Genomic DNA, 20,862 nt, shown 5'->3' on the forward strand with positions numbered 1-20,862 from the left:
GACAAAATTCTTTTTTAGAAAAAAAACTTTTTTTGTTTTTAAAATTTGTTGATTGCTTAGTGTGGAATAAGGCTTAGGAGCAATCAACTTAAGCGACACTTATTAGTCTCAGAACAGGTTTCGCTTCTCTTCTCTCCTTCACACACACACACACCACACACACACACACACGTGTCCATTTCACAACAAACAGTTGTAATTTGTGCCACTATATTAAAAAACAGTGAGCATTTTTGATGAACAGCTCCTACCAACAGCTCCACCAGAAAAAAAATCCTTCTAGAAGAAAACCTGCCAGATTGAGAGTTTTCTGGCTTTTGTTGAACTTTTTTGGGGTGTCTGTACATGGTGGGGGTGTAGGGGTAAAGTATTGTCTGATTAATTTGTAGGTGGGAAAATCTGAATTTCACCCAGCCTATAATGACAGAAAGAGTTGACTTTAAAGCCATCGTATCAGAATATCTAATATTGTTATCCCATTTCTGCGGCAAATAATGACAAATATTAATGAGCACTTGGTATCTGATAAGGATTTCCTTTTGAGTACATTCATCTAAAGATTAACAGCAGCCATGCTAAAAATTGCACTGCTGATTATCTCCCTTCTTCCCTACAAATTATCAGAGCGTTCAGATCTCCAACCTAACATTTTTTGGTTCCAAATGGGGCTGGAGACTGACAGGAGAAGAACATCTATCCTGGTCATGCTGAATGACAGTAGCCAGCTTTGACAAGGGCACCAGCTGCTAGGAACACAGAGATTACCTTTTGCCAAAAGATAAACTTGAGAGGCTCAGCGCCTATGAATTATTAGTAGATGTCACCCACCCTGGTACAGGAGTCAGCTTTGCAGAAATAAATGACTGAACATCATGCAGTGAAGAGCTCTGCCTCATCTTTCAGGTTCCCCCCTCCTCTCAATCGGATGATTATGGACATTAGGACCTTGGTATTGGAATCTATATGAGGTGTTTTGAAATCCATGCTTGACAAGGCCTCTGGCATTGTTTGCTTAGAGGGAACATGGGAGGAAATGTTGTTTGGAGCAAAGAAACATCAATCAGAATTTGTGGGTTTTATTCCCAACTCTGCCATTGATTTGTTGTGTCATCTTGGGACAGTTAATTAACCTCTGTACCTAAGTTTCCAATAATAAAATGAGGATACTTCTCTATCTCCCAGGGTGGTGTTAGGCTAAATTTATTTCCACAGTTTTCTGAGCTCCTCTGCATAAAATGGAATCTTACAAATACACACATACACGAAGTATATTTAAACAATTACTATGAAGCCTGATACTGCCATCCTGACTTGCATTCAGTAGCATCTTACCATGTGAGTATTCCCATAGAAATGAAGCTGATCATTTAGGAGCTGATCCAAAGATCACTCAAGTCACTGGGAGTCTTTCCACTGACTTCAATGAAGTTTAGATCAGGCCCTTGGTAAGGTACAAGGTGAAATTAGTAACAGGAGCAGTATTAGTCCCTAAAATATGACTGGATTATTAACAACTGAGTAATGATTACAAGGAAGCTTTAAATGAAAGCATTTTCCAACTCTATAAGGCTGTTAAGATTTGTCTAGAATGAGAAACAATCTTCACATTCACATGTTTGGAGCTTTGTTTTGCTTGCAAACAGGGTACATTCAGCAATCCGTATTCATCTGATAAATTCAATTCTTTCTTAGGAAAAGTAAAAAAGATAAACAGAGAGTCTACAGAAAAACCCAGGGGGGAGCGTGGGTGGGAGTTAACGCTAATAAATTTGTTCATCCTCTGACAAAGGTTGTGGATTCAGCAATGCAGCGGAAATCTGTTGTCAAGGCTGCATCTATTGTTCATCTGGTCCTTGGGCTTTGTATTCTTTGAGGCACCAATAGCACACAAGCCTTGTATAACATACAAAGCTAATTCACTCAGGTGGCCAGGAAAAGCTGAGGACCAACGCTCTGTACATTATACAAGATACTACAATCCCCTTTTTTGTGTGCGTGGGGGGGAGGGGACAGTTTCTCCTCTTTCACATTGCTGCCCCTACCAACCAGCTTTTTAACTATACCATTAGTAGCTGCATTTTTTTTAGAGGGCTTTAGGGCTAAAATTTCCTTAGCACTCGATCTCACGAGTTGCTAAGCATCTCCCAAGATCAGGCCCTTAGTGAAAAATAAAGTCAGAAGAGTTTAGTATGTAGAAGCAGAGTTGAGGGCAAGTTTTCCTTGCTCTATGATCAAATACCACCTAAGCCTCTAAATAAAGACCTGTCAGCTAATTGACTGCTGTTCACATGGCCTGGTGGTTCATGAACACCAGGAACACTTATCTGTTTGCTCTGCTTCCATTTGCTACAATAGGTTCCACCAGATACTGTCTGTTCTAACAAAAGAGAAACAGAGGGGGAGTCTGGCAAAACATCCAGTGTGCAAACAAGGCTCTTTTTGACCAACTGGAAAAAGACGGTTACTCACCTTTGTAACTATTGTTCTTCGAGACGTGTTGGTCATATCCATTCCAGTTAGGTGTGCGCGCGTTGCGTGCTCGCTTGTCAGAAGATTTTTACTCTAGCAACACTCGGTGGGTCGGCTGGGTGCCCCCTGGAGTGGCGCCACTATAAGCGCCAGATATATACCCCTGCCGACCCAACGGCCTTCAGTTCCTTCTTGCCGGCTACTATGACAAAGGGGAAGGAGGGCGGGTTTGGAATGGATATGAGCAACACATCTTGAAGAACAACAGTTACAAAGGTGAGTAACTGGCTCTTCTTCTTCGAGTGCTTGCTCATATCGATTCCAATTAGGTGATTCCCAAGCCTTACCTAAGCGGTGGGGTCGGAGTGAGACATTGCAGAATGCAAAACTGCTGAGCCAAAGGCTGCATTGTCTCTGGACTGCTGAAGCAATGCGTAATGTGAGGCAAAGGTGTGAATCGATGACCAGGTAGCAGCATGACATATTTCTTGGATGAGGACATGGGCCAGGAAAGTGGCAGATGAGGGTTGCGCCCAAGTAGAACGGGCGGTGAGATGGTTAGCCAGAATGTGAGCCAATTCATAGCATGTTCAGATGCAGGATGTCATCCAAGATGAAATTCTTTGGGAAGAGACTGGCATGCCTTTCATCCGGTCTGCCACCGCTACAAAGAGCTGAGGCAAATGTCGGAAGGGTCTGGTCCTCTCAATATAAAAGGTGAGAGCCCTGCGGACATCCAAGGTATGCAGTTGTTGTTCCCGACGTGATGAGTGCGGCTTCGGTAAAAAGACTGGGAGAAAGATGTCTTATTGACATGAAAGGCAGACACCACCTTAGGGAGGAAAGAGGGGTGCAGTCACAGCTGTACCTTGTCCTTGTGAAATACCGTATACAGGGGATCCGCTGTCAAAGCCCAAAGCTCCGATACTCGTCTTGCCGAGGTGACAGCGACAAGGAAGGCTGTCTTCCAGGAGAGGTACAGCAGTGAGCAGGTTGCCAGAGGCTTAAAAGGGGAACCCATAAGCCTGGCTAGCACCAGGTTTAGATCCCAGGTAGGGGTCAGGCATCTGACTAGAGGGTACAACCGCTCCAATCCCTAGGAACCTGGAAACTATGGGGTGAGAAAAGATTGAACTGCCACTTTCCCCTGGGTGGAAGGCGGAAATAGCTGCCAGATGCACCTTTATAGAAGAGACGCCAGGCCCTGCTCTTTCAGGGACCATAGGTAATCCAGGACAGTGGGACAGATACCTGTCCGGGACTAAGTTACTCTGAGCGCACCAGTGGGAGAAACGCTTCCACTTGGCGAGATATGTCGTCCTCGTGGAAGGCTTCCTACTGCCCAAGAGCACCTGTTGTACCGAGGCAGAGCAACGCAACTCAGACTGGCTCAACCACACAGCAGCCATGCTGTGAGATGAAGGGATTGCAGGTCCGGATGGTGAAGCCTGCCGAAAGTCCTGTGTTATGAGGTCCGGCCAGAGTGGCAGGGGGATCGGGTCTGCCACTGAGAGGTCGAACAACAGGGTGTACCAATGCTGCCTCGCCATGCTGGAGCAATGAGGATCAGGTGGGCTCTGTCCCTGCGGAGCTTTGAGTAGGACTCTGTGGACGAGCGGAAACGGTGGAAGGCATAAAGTAGGTGCCTCTTCCACGGGATCAGGAATGCGTCTGAGAGGGAGCCCGGGGCCCTTGGAAGGAGCAGAACACCTGGCATTTCCTGTTCTCTCGAGAGGCAAAGAGGTCTATGTGGGGAAAGCCCACCTCCGGAAAACAGAATGGATAACGTCCGGGCGTATCACCACTCGTGAGACAGGAAGGACCTGCTGAGGTGATCTGCCAGAGTGTTCTGGACTCCTGGGAGAAAAGACGCTACCAATCGATAGAGTGGGCTATGCAAAAGTCCCAGAGGCGAATGGCTTCTTGACAAAGAGAGAGGAGCGTGCTCCGCCCTGCTTGTTTATGTAAAACATGGCCGTTGTGTTGTCCGTGAACACTGATACACAACGGCCTTGTAGATGGTCCCGAAACACCTGGCATGCTAGACAGACTGCTCTCAGCTCCCTCACGTTGATGTGCAGGGCCAGCTCTTGGGGCAACCAGAGGCCTTGAGTGTGAAGGCTCCCGAGATGGGCACCCCAACCCCAGAGATGATGACGCGTCTGTGGTTAGGGCCACCGAGGGTTTGCGGTGGGTGGAATGGCATCCCTGCGCAAACCAGAGAGGGGTCTAACCACCAAGTGAGGGAGTCGAGAACCTTCCTGGGATAGTGAGCACCGAATCCAGACTGTCTCTGTGTGGACGGTATATTGAAGCAAGCCAGGTTTGGAAGGGACGGAGACGTAGCCTCGCGTACTTGGTCACAAAGGTGCAGGAGGCCATGTGACCTACTAGGCCGAGGCAAGTGCGCACCAACGTTGTCAGAAAGGATTGAAGACTTCGAATTATGAAGCCATCGTTTGAAAACGCGACTGGGGGAGGCAGGCTCTGGCCAGATTGGAGTCCAGAACAGCTCCGATGAAGTCTATTCTCTGCGTGGTGTCAGAGTAGACTTTCTGTGTTGATCATGAGGCCTAGGCTCCCGAAGAGGTCTCTGACGATGCACACAGTGCTGCGATACTTGTGACTGGGAAGTCCCTCGAATGAGCCAATCGTCGAGATACGGGTAGACGTGTACTCGACGACGCCGGAGGGAGGCGGCTACTACAGCCATGCATTTGGTGAAGACCCTTGGAGCTGTAGAAAGGCCAAAGGGAAGTACCGTGAACTGAAAGTGTTGGTGGTTGACCACAAAACGGAGGTACCGTCTGTGTGGTGGATAAATGGCGATGTGGAAATAAGCGTCCTTCATATCGAGGCGGCATACCAGTCTCCCGGATCCAGGGATGGATGATGGTCCCCAGGGATACCATGCGGAACTTCAGCTTTATCAGGAATTTGTTGAGTTCTCGCAGGTCTAGGATCAGGTCGTAGACCTCCCTTTGCCTTGGGATTAAGAAGTAGCGGGAATAGAACCCCTTGCCCCTCATGTCTTTGGCACCTCCTCTATGGCTCCCAGTTTTAGGAGCGCCTGGACCTCTTGTAAGAGGAATTGCTCGTGAGAGGGGTCCCTGAAGAGGGACGGGTAGGGAGGGTGGGAGGGGGGGTTGAAACAAACTGGAGGTGGTATCCCGTTCCACCGTGCGGAAGGACCCAACGATCTGAGGTTAGCTGGGACCAGGCAGGAGGAAATGGAGAGGCGGTTGAAAAAGGAGGGAGAAGGATCCGGTAAGATAACTGGTGGGCCGTCCTCGGGCGTCCCATCAAAAGTTTTGCTTGGCCCCGTGTGGTGGTTTAGGAGGCGTGGGCACCCCAACCCAGAGATGATGCGTCTGTGGTTAGGGCCACCGAGGGTTGCGGTGGGTGGAATGGTATCCCTGCGCAAACCAGAGAGGGGTCTCACCACCAAGTGAGGGAGTCAAGAACCTTCCTGGGGATAATGAGCACCAAATCCAGACCGTCTGTGTGGACGGTATATTGAAGCCAACCAGATTTGAAAGGGACGGAGACGTAGCCTCGCGTACTTGGTCACGAAGGGTAAATCCTGAATGGTCTGTTGCAATTCAAGGGGAAGGCCTGAAGCCTGGAGCCAGGAGATATGCCTCATCGTCACTCTGGATGCCAGAGTTCTGGCAGCCGAGTCCGCTGCATCCAGAGAGGCCTGGAGGGAGGTTCTTGCTACCTTTTTACCCTCTTCAAGCAGGGCCGTAAACTCTGGCCGAGACTCCTGGGGAGGAAGCTCCGTAAATTTCCCAACCGACACCCATGTATTAAAGTTATACCGACTTAGAAGGGCTTGTTGGTTTGCCACCCTAAGTTGGAGACCCCCAGCCGAGTATATTCTGCGGCCTAGGAGGTCCATGCGTCTAGCCTCCTTCGCCTTAGGAGCTGATGCTTCCTGGCCATGACACTCCCGTTTGTCCATCGATTGGACAACCAGAGAGCAGAGTGGTGGGCGGGTGTAGAGATATTCGTACCCCTTTGAGGGGACCATATATTTCCTCTCTACTCCCCTAGTTGTAGGTGGAATTGAAGCTGGGGATTGCCAAATGGCATCCGCATTGGCTTGCATAGTGCGGATGAACAGGAGAGCCACTCTAGCGGGTGCATCAGCCAATAAGATGTCCATGACTGGGTCCTCATTCAGTGACCTCCTCCACCTACAAGTTCATATTCTGGGCCACCTGCCTCAAGAGGTCTTGATGGGCTCTGAGATTGATTGGTGGAAGGCCTGAGGAGGATGTTCCTGCTACCGCCTCATCAAGTGAGGAGGAGGAGAAGGAAGAGGAGGAGAGGCCCGGGACCAAACGGTGACTGCAGAGGGAATTGGAGCCTCGTCCGTGCCCGTAGAGGGAGGGTGGCTCACTGTTGCCTCTGGTACCCGGTGTTCTGACAGGGCCAAGCGTTGAACCACTGATGGGGCACCTTGGGCCTGGTGGTATGCCCATGGTGTCCAGAAGGACCAGTGATGAGGCCTTTGTTTGTGGCTTTGTCCCTGCGGATATTGGCTGGGGACGTCAGATTCCCCCTTCTGATGGTAGGATGCACCGCCAGTCTGAGACGATACTGATGTGTGTCTCGAAAGCCACGGTGGTGCCAAGAGACCCTGGGAGGGCGCCACTGTTCTTGACGCTTGATCCCGGGGCAGTACCGGTGAGCAGTACTGGGAGCTATGGCAGTACCGCGAGCAAGATCGGGACCTTCTACCGTACCGGTGCCTAGAGGTCGACCGGCATCTCGAGTCCCTTCGCCTGGAGCGACTGCGGGATACACGGTACCGAGATTGGTGCCGAGAGCCAGATCGGTACCGGGAGTATCTGTCCGGTGAACAAGATGTTGAACGTCACCGTGAGTGCGATCGGTACCGCGATAGAGAGCAGTGCCAGGACTGCGAGCGCACCGGGAGCGGGAACAACATGATCGAGAGCGTCTGCGAGACCGTGATCTGGAATGACATCTCTCTGGTGGACCGATGGAAGGAGGCCTTACGAGGGCCGGCCTGCCAATGGATTGAACAACCCGCACCGGCGGTGCCGGGGGTTGAGGACATACCAGCTCCGTCATAGCAGTGAGCTCCCTTGCCGTAGAGAAGGTCTCCGGCATAGAAGGGAGAACCACAGCCGGAGAGCTGTCTGGCACCAGACTCAACGGCCCTTGTGGGACCGGAATCGATGGTGCCGGGCCAGGTGGAGCTGCAATCTGCGGTGCTGGCTTCGACGGTGCCACAGCGGATGATAGTGCTCGACGAACTGTCTTAGACGAGTGTTCCTTCTGCAAGGCTGGAGTCGGAGAACTATGTCATTTACCAGTCGGGGAAAGGGAGTGGTGCCAAGGAGTCGGTGCCGGGACTCCTTTTTGGTACCAGAGTGATCTGGTGCTGAAGGGGCGCTCCTTACCGAGGCAGTCTGTTGGGCACTCGGTACCGATGTTGCAGGACTAAGTGCCGACTCCATGAGGAGCTGCTTCAAACGAAAGTCCCGCTCTTTCTTCGTCCTTGGTTTAAATGACTTGCAAATGCAGCACTTGTCAACAAGGTGGGATTCCCCTAGGCACTGAAGGCAGGAGTCGTGGGGACCCCCTATTGACATCGGCTTCTGGCACACCGAGCACGGTTTGAATCCCAGTGCCTTGGGCATGGGCCCGCACCGGGGTGGAGGAAAGGGGCTAATCCCCGATCGCCCCTGCAACTATATACACTAACTACGAATAGAAGTACTAACACTAACTGTAACTAGAACTCAAACTATAAACACAGTAAAGAGCAAAGAACTACGAGTAGCTAGGTATGTGGAGATCAGCTAAGCCGTGCTCCACAGTTCCAACGACCGTCACGGGCGGTAAGAAGGAACTGAAGGGCCGTTGGGTCGGCAGGGGTATATATCCGGCGCTATAGTGGCGCCACTCCAGGGGGTGACCCAGCCAGCCCACCGAGTGTTGCTAGGGTAAAAACCTTCCGATTAGTGTGCACGCGGCGCGCACACACCTATTTGGAATCGACATGAGCAAGCACTCGAAGAAGAATAGGCTGTCTCAGCCCCAATGCCACTATTAGCCTGTGGTTTTATCCTTAAATCCGAATCCTTTGCCATTTCGAGTTTTAGAGGAACCGCCCTAGTGTCACTTGAAAGTCAATGATCTATTGAAATCAGTAAGTGCTTTGAGATCGCTTCATGGAAAATATGGTTTAAGCGAAAGGCAGTGTGAGCTGGAGGAATGAGCTAAGCATTGGAAGTCCAGAGTTGTATTCCGAGGCCCAGATATGGACTCACTGCATGGCCTTGAACAAATCACTTTCTTCTCTGTAAAATGGGGATACTGATGCTTACCCTACCTAACAAAGGTGCTCTGAGAATCAATCAATGTCTGCCTATTGCTGCCAACATACCAAGTGGCAGTAAACTAAATGTGCTACTAGAACTACTTTCAAAGTATTTTAGCAACAACTTTTGTTAGAATAATAAATAAAACAAACAATAAAAACAATCTAGGAAATATTCCAGACATCAAAGGATCATAGAGCCTATTTGGTAGCATGTCTTCCACACAGCAGGGATAACGGGACAGGATGCTTGAGTCCAGAATAAAAAGGAGAAACACAAAGGAGACGAGCACGTGATTCAGTCCAGTGATTGAGGTCACGGTTTCCTTGCATGACAAGAGCTGGAAAGAAAAATGGACAGGTCGATCCCTTTTAATCCACAGCATTAACAAAGGCAACTGCATCCCAGAAGGGTTTCCGGGTGCTCTAAGAATCAATGCTGGGACACAAGAGACTAATGGCTGTTAGATAATTTCAGCACAGGTAACAGGCCAACAACGCCTCAGCAGCTGACTGGAATCTGAGTCCTCTATTTGTCCATGGGACAGGTACGTGTGCTACTATTGCCCCAGTGTCCTTCACAGGCCTTCTGCCAGTGCACCCCTGCCTCTATAAGGGCAGGAGTAACCTGACCTCTCAAGATCTTGTTCTTCTACTCATCACCATAGTATCAGAGATCTCTTTACCTAGACTGCCAATGAGGCTAGCAATCTGAGTTGGTGATTTCCAAGAAGTGGACAACTTTCCACCCGAAGTGGCGCAAGACCCACCAAACTCATTTCACATAGATCTAATGCCTGTTTCGTGGCCTCTCTTAGGTAAGTATATGGCCCTGCTGATTATTGCAATATCTGAGCACCTTACAGTCTTTTTGATATTTTTATCCTCACAACACCTGTGTAAGGTACTAGCCTCCCCATTTGACAAAGAGGGAAATGAGCCATGGAGAGGCTAAGTAATTCACTCAAGATCATGCAGGAAGTCTGTGGCAGGGCAGGGAATTAAACCCAGGTCACCCAGGTCCTAGGCTAGGGCCCTAATCACTGGACCCTCCCTGTCTAGTGAGTTAACCAGTTTTGATGTGGGTTGGCTTCAAACTATTGACTTAAGAGGTGAAAGGTTCTCCATCCCATTTCCAATAACCAGAACTCCACACCAACAAATACATACATTGTCTTTTACCAGTTTCAAAACAATTTAGGGACCCGGCTAGAAACCTCATAAAAATGGGACTAATGGTAATACTGAGACCCCATCAAGACTCTCTACGCTATAATTAACGAGTCTTCCAGGCAGCACAAAATGTTACATTGTTATTTTCAAGTATTCAAATGAAAATAAAAGAAAACTTGCTGTGACCGACAGCCCAGAACTCAGCTCCAGGCCAGAAACTTCTCTGTACAACATCATAAATAACTTAAATAGTTCAGCTATGTCTCTGCTAGGAACATATACTCAGCAAAGAAAGAAAAAGAAAACCCTCAGCTAATGGAAATTAAAGTGAACACTCTGAGGCCTAACGTTTTATTTATTTATTTCTCTTTACTGCTCTTGGAATTTTACAGCTTGCACATTAGAACCGCAGCCAACAAGCCTTTCTGATACGGCAACGGTTTCCCAAAAGGACAGTGGCAGAAACCCCCAATGCCTGGACAATTAAAACCAGACTAGACAAAGCACTAGCAAGTAAACTGGACAGCGATATGGTTAAAATCACTGGACAGGGATTCGGGAGATTTAGGCTTAATTCCTGGCTCTGCCACAAACACCTTGCGCAAGTCACTTGGATCTCTCTCTACTTCAGTGGCCATCTGTGAAATGGGTATAAGCTGTCCCTTCTCCCACCCTTTGTCTGCCCTTGCCCATTTTGGCTATAAACTCTAAAAAGCAAGGACTGTCTCTTACTACTGTGCGCGTACAGTGCTTAGCATAATGGGGTCCTGATCTTGGCTAGAACTCTCAGGTGCTGCTGCAACTAAAATAGTGAAATTATAAAAGGAACAATCCTGCACAGGCCACAGAAGACCATCTCAATATGGATTTTCAGTCTCTGAGGTCCGTCCCACTGTGATTTTATAACTAGTTAGGGACACAGTCAGTCAGCAAGTGACAAAGCCCACACAGCAGCTTCTCTGCCATTACAAGTGTCCACGCAGCCACTCACATTGTTTATACCGGGGAATTCTGGAGAAAGATGGGCAACTATCCCACCAGGCCTCAGCAGAAGGTAGAGTGCACAGAGGATGTGCGCCAAGGGCAGCAGGAGTGGGTCTGGGGTAATGTGCTTGGGAGCGTCCTAGTGCACACAGTTGGAAGGAGAGAGTTGTGAAACAGGATACATGAGCAGTGGGTCTGTCAACCCTGCAAAAAACCACAGGGCACCCATTTCCCTGAACATCTGTAGACTTGAAAATGAAGTTAGTAACTATGGCAGCCATCATTGTTTTGCCCCTGCCTGAGGTATAAAATGGCACACGGGTGCCTTTCTGACCTAGTTTCCATTGCCCAGCACCTTGCATCTTCATTTACACTAGTGCCAGGTGATCGCAAGGTGGGTGCAACACACACCAGTAGTTTCTGATGATACAGTGGGTATTAATGATATTTGTGATGGTCTCAGTCTTGATACTAGCAGCTCCACACCACAAAACTGCTCCCACAAGTGACAGTCGTGGCAGCCTTGGCAAAGAAGCCAAAGAACTGAATGAATACAGACAGCAAATCCCCTCTTCTTGTTATTTGCACTATGGTAGCACCTAGATGCTACAGCAGATATCAGGGCCCCATTATCCTGGTTGCTAAACATACGCTTAGGTATGTCTACACGGTAATTGGGTGGCAAGACTGTGACACATGTCGGCATACCTGAGCTAGCTTGCTAAAAATAGCAGAGTAGCCAATGGCACCAGCTAGCTGCCCAAATACAAGCTCACCCAGGGCCCTAGGTATGTACTCACGTGGCTGGCCCATGCCACCATGGTTACACTGCTAGTAAGAGTGCGCTAGCTTGATCAAAGCTATCCTGAGCGTGCCTACGCGTGCTGTCATGACTGTGCCTTAGAGAAACAGTCCCTGTTCCAAAGAGCTTACCATATGAATAGGTAAGGCAGACGACGGGCAAGAGGGGAAACAGTGATTCAAAGAGATGAATCAACTTGCTTAAGCTCACTGGCAGAGATAGGAATAAAACCTAGGTCACTCGAGTCCCAGACGAATGCCACTGGGCCACATTTGTCTCTGTTTGCCTAGAGGAAGCCCCTCCAATTAAAGGCTCTGGCACAGGAGTGGAGGCTGGCACTGTTGCTGAGCATGCTTCCAGTGTTCTATTTACAAAGAATCCAGTCTCCAGGGTTACTTATCCAGCCCTTTTCAAGACAATGAGAGCCATTAATATCCAAAACCAGGACACCTACCTTACAAACATTCATAATCTGACTGGTACCAAACCTAATCGTAAAAGTGATACCCACAGTTATTACATATCCAACACCAACAAGCCGTGGTCACTGTCTAAAACAAATTCCAACAGTCCCTGCCCCAACAAACTTACAATCTCTAATATATACAGAGAGAGAGAGATGCTTAAGGATAAAAAGCTCTTGCCTACCACTGCTTTTTGGTTTAAATTGGACAAATTTATCTGGTCTTGAGAGGTCCCCTCCTCTAAGAGGTCAACAGGGTTAAGGTAACGATTATGTTCTTTGTTGTGAACCCCAGAGCAAACAGTTACGCAGTCAGCACCACAGTATCACCTGGTAACATAGCAACATAGCTCTCCATATCTCCATGGCAAACAGTTGATAGAATGATTTAATTTTTTTCTTTCCGATTGAGAAAGACATTACATGGTGGAATTTTTTCAGCCACTGAAATCTAATCGCAAGGCTGTACTTCACAAAGGCGGGATCCCAGTTTCTCCATCCCTCTCCTCTTCCTTCATACCCCCACATGAAAAGATATTTAGTCAGTCTTAGGTACTTATATGGCTGCTATTTCATGAGTATCTGAGCACCTCACAATCTTTAAATTTATTTATCCTCTCAACACCCCTGTAAGGCAGGAAAGTGCTATTGTGATGGCCAACACACCAGAGACTGAACTGGAGACCTTGAGTGCTAAAAGCATGAGATGCTACAGCTTCAGCTCAAGAGCCCTGGCACTCTTGCAGGGGCTGTAACATACTTGGGAACAAAGGGGGACCCACTACCCAAGTAGATTACACAATCCCATTTTACAAATAGGGAACTGAGGCTAAGCAACTTGCCGCAGGTCGTACATGGAGTTTGTGACAGAACAGGGAGCTGAACCCAGGTCTCCCAATTAGCACCCTAACCACTGGAGAATCCTCTCTTCTCTCTACACAGCTAGGGTTTGACATAAACTAATTCACTAGGGAGACATACCCAGTGTGACTCATCCCCCACAGCAAAGTCACAAATCCACACATGGGCTGGGCCACCACAACTCAAATCCAGCCATAAAAACTCTGTTCTCACTGCAGTCTCAGAAAGGCTCCAACGTCTGTCTGAATGGGCCATGAAGACAGGATTCCTCTCTTACCCCCTAGAAGTAGACCCCTTCAAACTAGTTGAGGCACATTGTTGGGATAGCAGTTGTCTCTGGATAAAGAGGAGTTCAGTATCCAGGACTCTTAGTCAACCTTGTCTGTGCTGAACTTTTGACTCATGGGCAGCAATTTTCAGCCAAGTGGTCTTATCTCTGCACGCACCGAGGACACCTTCCCAATACAGATGGCTTGAAAAGGGCTCAGAGAACATCATGCCTCAGTAGGGCTCAAACAGTGGAATAATTCCAAAACACAAACTAATTCAGGTCTCCATTTTTGTGCCATCTTCCCCCATGACTAACAGTAAGCATTCTAAGAACCAGTTTTAACATGGCAGTTCTCAAACTGTGGGTCGCAACCCCAAAGTGGGTTGCAATCCCCTATTAATGGGATCACCAGGGCTGGTGTTAGACTTGCTGGGGCCCTGGGCTGAAGCCAAAGCCTGAGGGCTTCAATCATGGGTGGTGGGGCTCAGGTTAGTCGCCCAAAGGCTTCAGCTCCCATTCTTGGTCTTCAGTCCCACTTCCTGGGGTCATGTAGCAATTTTTGTGGTCAAAAGGGGGTCGTAATGCAATTAAGTTTGAGAACCCCTGAAATAATATATGCAGTGAAAACTGGACAAAAAGGTCACTCGTTATAGCTGCCTCTCTTAAGAAACTGCCCTAAACACAGCATGTACAATTCTGCTTCATCTTCATTACAGAAGATGAACTTCATTAAGTTACTGGGGCTGAGACCCTAAATGATCTCTTTGACCAGGTCTTGCTGTGCTATGTATTCCTCCACTTCCTCCAAATCTCTGTGGGGAAATAGATTCATTTTCAAATTTGCGAGTCACGTCTCCATTTGACTGGCTCAGGTTGATGTCCAAAAGAACAGAGAAAAAAATTGACTCCAATCCTAGTATCTTCCCATCCACTACTTAAAATCCTTCAGATGTGCTGTCATGCAGATGCACCTGAGAGTGCATACAGTTTCCCAGCCTGACACACATGGAGAGAAGGAACCCGGGCTGGATTCTGCAGCTGCTCCACTTGTGGATCTATCTTGGGTGTCCACAGGACTTCCATGCATAGCTGGGTTACAGAATCAAGCCCTATGCTTGTGCACTGTCTCAGCACATTAGAGAACAGAAGGAGGTTACGAGTCTATACAGCTGGCTTGCTGATATTAGTAAGCAGAAGAGACATGAATGCAGCTGCAGTTTGCTCTGGACCTCTGCATCAAGTCAATGCACTTGCTCTTGAGAAAAGCGTTATTCAGGAACTGGCCCTGCTTACTTACATTCCAGTGCTCATCACTTTCACACTCTGAGGCCAATGAGGAGATATTTGTACAGATGCAGAACTAAGTGCTACAGACTAGCGTCCAAAGCAATGAGGTGGTGAGGATGCTCAGAGGCCCCTCAATTAAGGGCTTAGAGGTCGCAGGTCCTAATACAACCAAAGTGAAGTGGGTTGGGTGACAGCCCTATGAATTCAACTTGATCCTCAGACACATGAGAGCTGAAGATTTTGAAGGGTCATATGGGTAGGGACATCATTTTGATTAATCAGAGCCTGAACACTATAGTCTTAATCTACCCCTGTATTTGAGCTGGGTGTCTCCATTCTGTCGATAGATTGATAACAGCAGACCAAGGTGGAAGAGACCTGCAAGAAAGCAACAGGGAATAAAAGGGAAATCAGTGGGTGGGACAGTTAGCCATAAGAAGCCTAAAGACCTTCCAAAGCATTTACAGAAAGGCCAGTTTGCTTGAAATGGATGTGTACAAAGGGAAAAGAAAAGTGAGATTGATTTTAAGAAGCAAGTTACTGCAGATACACAGAATTCTGATCAAACAACAACAATGGGAGGACAATAGATATGAATCATAATGTGGAAATGCACATTTTGGATCCTAGATAGTAATTTGCTCTTTTCTCTTTATAAACACAATGTCCCCACATCTGTTACTGCTGGACGCCAACAAGCAATTTGATTAAACCTTTTAAGTACATCATATTGTTCTTTATATAGAAGCTCACAGAACCAGTCAGATGGGGAATTAGGAAAGTACAGAGCAGCAGAGCTGCAGGGGAAAATGCTACAAGGAAGACCCAAATGTTTGCTTTGAACAATGTTTCCAATATTTTATCTCGTATGATGCTGAAAGTTCCATAGTGTGCTTCGACGTCCTCACCATGTAGATCAGCCCTTAGCATATGAACGCCCACAACTCAGATTTCAATCTAGCGTGCACGTTACGTGATGTGTCGGTGCTACATTCATATGCAGGGGCATTGCTCTCTCATGATTAACCATGTAAAAAGCTGGCTTGAACAGGCTGATTAAACCAGCTCAAACAAATCAGCTGGACAGGAATGAAACAGAACATGGACAAGCATGTGCCAGAAAATGGCACAGCTACTTTATGTTTGACAAGATGGTTCTATCTGGAGTCCCATCAATGCTGGGGGGCCAGTCCAGTTAAGAAGCCTGTGGTGCTTAGGAGAGAGTTGCATCTCTGATCTGGGCATCTTTCCTGAGTATCTAGAGCGGGACAAGCTGGGCTGAAGTGTGTCCAGCAGATTGATTAAATCTTGGATTCAGAACATGACTGCACACAGCCATGGGCAGATGATGAGCTATGTGGCTGAAAACACAAAATTGTTGCCACTGCTTTTAACTTTTCAAAATGGTTCCAGAAGGAGGTACAAGTAGTAGGGGGAATCAGGACTTTGGAGCAGAGCCCGGAGCTGGAGCGGAGCAATTTAAAAATTTGATTGCTCTAAATCCCTGGGGGGCGGGGGAGGGGAAAATTACCCTAATTTGATGCTATACCTGCCCAGTTCTGAGGGATTTCAGACAGCCAAATAAATACATGCTTTGGCCCAGCATCACTCACACTACTTGGTATTAGGAGCAATCAATCACTGTAACAGGCTTCATTTCATAACCCTGGCATCTCCTAATTAAAAAAAGAAGTTCTCTGGATCCTAAATGTGTTTGGTTCTGAAAACACCAATAAAGTCTCTGCTTCACCTAGTGACAAACAATGACCAAGAGAGGGGCCTGGCCCTGGAGACTAACAAAAAGCCACAGTGGTTCCAGTTTGACGGAGCAGACAGAATCTCATTGTTAAGTTGCTTTTCTCAGACTATACAGCACTTGGAGGGTAAATGAGAAGAGTAGATAAATGGATCAAATCCTAAAGTCTTAGGAAAACTCCCAGTAGCTTCAGTGGGTGTTTTGATTGAGAAAAGACAGATTGAGGGCCTCCAGAAGACCAGTAGCAAAAATAAGACGTCAAGTTAAACCAACATCTAAAATATCTGTCTTGCCTGTCCTGGGAGAAGTGTGTACTGTACAGTAGTTCCCACCTGCTGGGGCGATACCCCTGCTGTCCCAGCATTCTGCACATTGAGGCCCGTACTGGTGTCAAGGCTGAATAATGGCTGCAGCTGTTTCCCGCTGTAATCTCCAAGGATGCCAGGGCAAAGCATTCCACCCACATCAACCGGCCTGTGCCTATCAAATAGCTTGTGTGTCATCTAGATCCAGGATGAATTTAGTTTCAGTGATTCACATTTACATCAGAGATGGGAGGAGACAAAAACTCATTAGATTCATGCTACTATATAACTGTCAGTGCAGGATTGTTCCTTACAGTCTGTTCTCTATTCCCTTTCTTCTGTCCCCACCCCCGCCACACCCAGTTTTGAGGCAATGGAAAGCTCCTCAGGTGATCAGGTTCTTGCAAGTACCCATTGCCCCTTGGAAATCATTCTTTTTTGGCTATATTAGGCCTCTAAATTTATTCCTAGCTACTTTTTGCCACTATTTGGTGACTTGTTCCTTCAGAACTCCAGAAGCTGGCTCCAGCCTTAGAGGGTCTAAGAATTCTCTGCAGTACATGTGTAATTCCCATTAATCACATCTTCAAAACAAGAAAGCCAAAAGCAACAGCACACTTTGAATAGCCCCTACCACGCATATATGATCAAGAGCCTTAAACTATTTTTCCCCCAGGAAAAAAAGCAACCAGCTGCTTGATGACTTGCATCTACTGTACTGTTGTAAAGCTAGACAATATAGATCACACAATATGGTTTGCTTGGGCCGCTATGCTGCTTTGAACAAGAAACATTTCCTTCCCACAGTACAAGAAACCTGTACTACCAGATCACTTGACACGAACTTCCTTTAACTTTCACCATGTTTGACTGTTAAGAAGAGAGCAGTGGAGGGGTGAAACCAGTGCAGTTAATATCCATTAGAATGGAGCCCAGATATCACAGTGATGGGCACATATTAGGGCAGGATAAAGCAGAGAATGAAAGAGCAGGCTTATTTAAAAATTAGCATTTCAATATCCTGCCACAGAAGAAAGAATTAAATAGGAACTGAATGCACACAGGGATAATAATTATACAAAGATATTTAGGTCTTCTACACAAATGGATAATCAAATGACATTTTCTAAAAAAACAAAAGTTTGTTAGCTGTCAGCTCCCACTACAAATGACTAATGGGGGATGCCCACGTTATAACCCAAGGGAGTATTTCTAAAAAGTTTCAGATGAGTAAAATGAGATCCTAAAAACTATTGGATAATAAAGGGACTGTCGCACACACCAATTCACTCAACTGGAGGAAGCAAAACAAACATTTTCAGATTAACTCAGAGCTGCCCCCCTTTTTTTCTTTTTTTGCACCACAGAGAAAGATGAGACCAAAAGCACCTGCTGAGGATTATACCATTGCAGTCTGAGACATGCAAATATGGCAGCACCCTACACTGGAATTTCACTACTGATCATTTAAAATATTTTTTTCTTAAGTGAAAAAGAAGAACTGCTACAGTGACATGGTGCTTTCCTCTCTCAGAGCAACAGCACAGCCAAGATCAAACTTTTTGCAGCAGTGGAGCAAAATGGTGACCCAGCGCATGCTTCCTACGTAACATGTGATCTGTGAACATTTTAGGGTTCTTTTTCCTGTGTAAAACCTCTACTTCTGTAACAGCCTTTTCCTCTCTTCTCTTTTTTACACCTTGCGCTGGCTGGTGATTACAGATTCTCTGAGGGTTGATTTTAAATGTGTATATTAATATAGGCAATGCCCTGTCGGTGTTACTAACCGATAATAATTTTGAAGTCAGGATAAAATGGTATACACAAACACACACTCTCTTTTTAAACATACACCAGAGATTAACTTTGCCCATTTAAGTAATTCCAATGAGGTCAACAGAATTAGACCAGAGATTAATTTAGCCCATTAACTTTAGAAAACCTGCCGCCACCATAACATGCCTCTCAGAATCCAAATAATCTGCAGTGTTATATGTTGCATGTGACAGCACAGGCATTCTCAGCCTCAAGGGTTCTGACACCTAGGGTGGCAAAGGGTTTCAGCCAGATCCTGGATGACTGGGAAGGGAATCCTTTGGAGGGTGTAGGGTGGGGGTGCATATCCTGCCATGGAAAAGGGAGTGGCAGGATAGATAAAGGTGAGAACTATTGCAACAGAGCAAAGACATCTCATCTACTTTACCAGATAACGAGAGATGTAAGTAAATGCCCCTCTCATTCTGAGAACAGACTGTGACCCTGACTATGATCACAAGCTAATTTTGACAGCCTGGCACCTGCAGATAGACATGCATGCGAACATAGCCTTTTTTTTTTTTTTGCTATGGAGAATGCTCCATGCTACACCCAACATGGCCCCTTAGATAGTTTTAAAGCTATTACCTTGGCAGGGGCTCTGCTCTGTGCACTCTTGAAGAAGGTGGTCTTGGCTGTGAAAAAAAAATCCTCGAGCTCTTCATCCAGACTACTGTACCCGCTGCTCATGCTGCGCTGACAAAGGTCATCTACCAACGGTGGATTTGAGACCCTCAGAACATTTGGGGCTCACCAAGGAGCTGGAGGGGCAGGTAACCATCTGATTCCTGTTCACTGCACCAGCAGTGGGATTTCCCAATCCAGTTCCTGTACATTCAGCAGCAGACACGATTTCACATCCTCAGCTTTGCTTGCCCTTATCTGCAATAGCTCCTTCTGCTTGTTATCCAGCATTTAACTCCGTGATTTCTCTGTTAAAACGGCCCTGCTGGGTTACCCTTCCCTTTCCTCACCCATCCAACTCCCTTAGCAAGGGCTGCTGGAGAATACTGAGGGATCAGACCTGACTGAGTTTCTTCTTTCTTCACCCTCAGACTCACTCACCATCTGTGGTTTAATCTCCTGTCTGCAAGCACAGTGGAGCTGGCTGTAAGAACACATAACCTCCCTCCCCCCACCCCCTTTCCTGCCTACTCTCAGTTCACACAGCCACTTCCTCTTGCAAGCTTTTGCACCCAGTTTTTGCACTGGGCTCAAATTCTCAGCGTCTCCAGGGTAGAACCTCAGTGGGTGTAAATCCACGTCTGTGGAGCGGTGCCGATTTACTCCACCAGCTGAGGATCTGGGCTTCCCTCTCAGGTGTCCTGCAATACCTTTCAGGAAAGTGGGGACTGTGATTAGGGTAATCCTGCAGCCATTTAGAAGTATATTGCTATAGAAAGCCGGCTTACGGTGCTCTGCCAGGTAGATATCCTTGTGTGGCTTAAATTCATTTACAGCCTTCCTGGAATTAAAAGCTGTAAGAACAAGCTGAGCTGAGTTTTAGCTTTGCTCAGTTGCTATTTAAATATTTTGCACCAATAGAATCCAAAGAGAGGCAATGCAAGGGATCAGAAGCTCAGTACACCATTAAACGCAATGAGACCCCAGCCCTTAGTTGGGGCCTTTATGTGCTACCAGATTGAATAACAGACACCACAATGGTGGGTGCATGAGAGACTGATTTCGTACTGACATTTTAATGCACGAATCAGTATGTGCCTCTGCATTCTGCAGATAATTTTAGAACAGCCAGAATGACTTCAGCAAAGCTGCCACAAAAATGAGGCAGTTTTGTTATAACCTTAGAAAGCACCAGGTTAGACCTTCCAGTTTGTCAATTGCTGTCACATTACAGGCAACAGATTCCCAAATCTGTTAAAATGATTCTTTAGCATTGATAAAGCCTTGTAGCAACACCATCACTCCCCCTCTGCCCACCTTTCAATCCCCCTAACTTTCTGCAATTCACAGAATCACAGAAATTAGAGATGGAATAAATCTACTTTATCACCTACTCCTTCCTTCACCTGTCCACTGCAGGGTTGCTGGTTTCAGGGTCACATGTCCTACTCTGAATTCTAGTTTTAAAACATCTCCCCTGCCTCTCTCAGAGGTGAAGAATCTGAATATTTAGATAAGAGACTTCCACCAGACTAAGGCTTGATCCCCTCATGGGCTGATCACTGGAGTCAATGGGAGTTGAGGGTGCTCAGCACTTTGTCGGATTGGGCCCTGAAGTATTCTGTAACATTGTGTTACATTTTGACCCATCTGGGGAATAGAAAAGCATTAACTACAAGCTTTGTAGGGCTAGT

The 20,862-nt window shown here is 47.0% G+C and overlaps 1 protein-coding gene across 4 annotated transcripts in view; it reads right to left on the reverse strand.

The window, feature by feature from the left end:
• RASSF5 (Ras association domain family member 5) overlaps positions 1-20,862 on the reverse strand; it is a 124,398-nt gene that overhangs the window by 36,568 nt on the left and 66,968 nt on the right. Inside the window, exon 1 of one of the 4 annotated variants that reach the window (XM_032792541.2) lies at positions 19,133-19,863. The exons of the other annotated variants lie outside the window; for them this stretch is intronic. Coding sequence (XP_032648432.1) covers positions 19,133-19,234 — 102 coding nt within the window. The 5' untranslated portion in view covers positions 19,235-19,863. Of the gene's footprint in view, positions 1-19,132; positions 19,864-20,862 lie in introns of those variants that run through there. 4 annotated transcript variants of the gene reach the window in all.

Source organism: Chelonoidis abingdonii, chromosome 4 (genome assembly GCF_003597395.2).
Source record: "Chelonoidis abingdonii isolate Lonesome George chromosome 4, CheloAbing_2.0, whole genome shotgun sequence".
NCBI classification, from domain to species: Eukaryota; Metazoa; Chordata; order Testudines; family Testudinidae; genus Chelonoidis; species Chelonoidis abingdonii.